The sequence below is a fragment of the Terrapene carolina genome, unplaced genomic scaffold (assembly GCF_002925995.2).
Source record: "Terrapene carolina triunguis isolate 2854851 unplaced genomic scaffold, T_m_triunguis-2.0 Scaffold33911, whole genome shotgun sequence".
Lineage (NCBI taxonomy): Eukaryota > Metazoa > Chordata > Testudines > Emydidae > Terrapene > Terrapene triunguis.
Genome location: NW_020698262.1, coordinates 12,399,814 through 12,402,492, shown reverse-complemented (window position 1 = coordinate 12,402,492; position 2,679 = coordinate 12,399,814). Strand labels below are relative to the sequence as shown.

The window sequence follows — 2,679 nt, the reverse complement described above, 5'->3', positions numbered from 1 at the left end:
GGGGGGGAGCCCAGGGCTGGGCTAGCAGGGGGCTGCAGGGCAGGATTGAGGGGCACAGGCAGGAGTTTAGGGGTGGTGGGAATGTAGGGTAGGGTGGGTTTTGGGGACTGGACTAATAAAGAGTGCTGCAGCTCAGGAATGTGGATCATTCTGGCAAAGCGGGGGTGAGGGTGGGGACCCTGGACCAGATCCTGCCCACACACCAGCCCTGGATATTAACCCTTCACCTCCCTGAACACTCCATTTCCCAGGCGCTCAACGTGGAGAAGAGAAGCCGAGGAAACAAGGGGCTGTGAGAAGCAGGGACCATGAGATTGGCGTTGGCTCCCGTGTGCTACCGGCTCTCGCTGATTTGGCCTGGTCCTGGCTGCGCCGGGCAGTCAGGCTGGGGGCTGCCAGGCTCTCAGCTGGGTTTCGCCCAGCACATGCTCGGGGAAAGATGGATTTTCAGGGGATCACTGACCCCCCAGACCACAACTCTGCTCCGTCCAGCCCCTAATGCAGGGGTGGGCAAACTATTTGGCCCAAGGGCCACATCTGGGTGGGAGGGGTTTTTCGGGGTGTGGGCTCTGGCCCGGTGCCACTTACTTCAAGCAGCTCTGGGGTGGCAGTGGTGTGCAGAGGGGCCAAGGCAGGCTCCCTACCTGCCCTGTCCCTGCGCTGCTCCCAGAAGTGGCCAGCATGTCCGGCAGTGGCTCCTGGAGGTGGGGTGGGGCAGTCGGCTACACCGCGCACTGCCCTCACCTGTGGGTACCTCCCCCGAAGCTCCCATTGGCTGTGGTTCCTGTTCCCGGCCAATGGGAGCTGCGGGGGGCGGTGCCTGCAGGCAAGGGCAGCACACGGAGCCCTCTGCCCCCCCCAGAGGCCGCAGGGATGTGGTGCTGGCCGCTTCAGGGAGCGGCACGGGGGCCAGGGCAGGCAGGGAGCCTGCCTTAGCCTTGCTGCTCCACGGGGCTAGCAATCCCGTGGACCGTAGTTTGCCCTGCCCTAACGCCTGCAGAGCTACCCTGGGAGTAGAACCTGTGGCTGCCTGGGAGCGAGCCACACAAAACCAGCCTTCGCTTGGCCCTCCCTGTGTCGGGCTGATTTCAGTAGCTCATAGCGTCAAGAGACACTTCAGCCAATCCACCCCCCGCCCCAGTGCTCCTGTCCGGTCCGATCCAGTCCCGGAGCTGCCTATCCTGGAGGCAGTGCTGCTCTGTCCTAGCGATGGTGCTAGTGCAGCAGGCAGGTCTGCTTCCCCACTCTAGGTGAGACACCCCCCAGCTCCTCAGCCAAGCTCTGATTATAGCCCAGCGCTCTGGTCACTGGCTGGGGGGGGGCTCCCTCCCAGCTGCCTCCAGAGAGCTCCCAGGGATGCTCAGAGGGGGCTGTCAGTTTCCAGCCTTGCTTAATTCCTCCCTGCTGTGAACCTGTGGGAGACCGGAGGAGGCAGCTTGCTCAGCCTGCCGGATTCAGGCAGGGCCCCCATGCCTTGGCACGGGGACATTCAGGGATGCCCGGGGATGCCTGGCTGGGTTCCCACCTCGCGGCTCTGTGAAAGCAGGCGTGCCAGCTGCAGACAGCAAGCCGGGTGCCAAGCAGTCAGTGCAAAGCTCGCGGCCCTGCTCCGGCAGATCCCCAGGCAACACGAAGCCAGGGGAGGACGTTGAATCCCACCCCTGTCCTTCCCTGCCCTCACAGCTTTGAGCCAGCAGGCCCTGCTGGCCCGATAGCCACGGGCCGGGTGGGAGAGGGTGTGACGTGGCTCCAGGCCTGACCCTGGTGACTGTGACTACGGGGACCTGCCCAGACGGTGCTTCAGCTGCGGCGAGTCAACTGGGCTGGGTCTGCCAGCCCACGGGCTTTGTGGTGAAACTGGGGTCTGGGAGTTGGTCTCCATGGGAGGCGAATTGTCCCCATGGCGACCCTCTAGGCCTCCCCACCGTGTCCCCTCTGCAGGTCACCAAGATGCTGGCGGTGGTGGTGATCCTTTTCGCCCTGCTCTGGATGCCCTACCGGACGCTGGTGCTGGTGAACTCCTTCATGGACAACCCCTTCCTGAACCCATGGTTCGTCCTCTTCTGCCGGCTCTGCGTCTACGCCAACAGCGCCATCAACCCTGTCGTCTACAACCTCATGTCCCAGAAGTTCCGGGCCGCCTTCAAGCGGCTGTGCAAGTGCGGGGGGGAGCTGCCGCCCCGCAGCCTGTACATGGCCACGGCCAGCTACAGCCTGGCGAGGGAGCCCCTGCCGCCCACCTCCCAGCCCCTAGACCACAAGGAAGGTAAACAGCCCCCGGCGGCGAGCGACATGGCTCTCCCCAAGCGACAGCAGGCACCGCCACAGAGCAAGGGAGACAACGGGGACAAGCTGTACTTCAGTGTGGTGTAGACCTCCCCCTCCCCAGCTCCATGGCTCCCCCGTCTCCATATATAGACGTGCCCCATGAACAGGGGAGGCTGGTTGGGGGATGCTGGACTCAAAATCCAGATCCGATGTCCAGCGCTGGCTCTCACAGAGCACATGTGGGTGAGGGAAAGTCCAGGGCGCAGAGAGACTGAGGGGGCCAGCACGGAGGTGATCCAGGGGGATCAAACCAGCCCCCACTTTGTGCCTAGACACTCTGACGTGGCTTGGTTCCCACCCCTGCAGCCTGGCGGTGAGGCAGCCAGCCCCCAGGCAGGGATCACAGATCCC

At 64.1% G+C, this 2,679-nt stretch overlaps 1 protein-coding gene across 1 annotated transcript in view; it reads left to right on the top strand.

Moving 5' to 3' along the window:
* The window catches only part of LOC113409655 (thyrotropin-releasing hormone receptor-like), a 9,989-nt gene extending 7,616 nt beyond the window's left edge, over window positions 1-2,373 (top strand). Inside the window, exon 3 of the mRNA XM_026663813.1 lies at window positions 1,942-2,373. Coding sequence (XP_026519598.1) covers window positions 1,942-2,373 — 432 coding nt within the window. The remainder of the gene's footprint in view (window positions 1-1,941) is intronic.
* The last annotated feature ends 306 nt before the right edge of the window (window positions 2,374-2,679 follow it).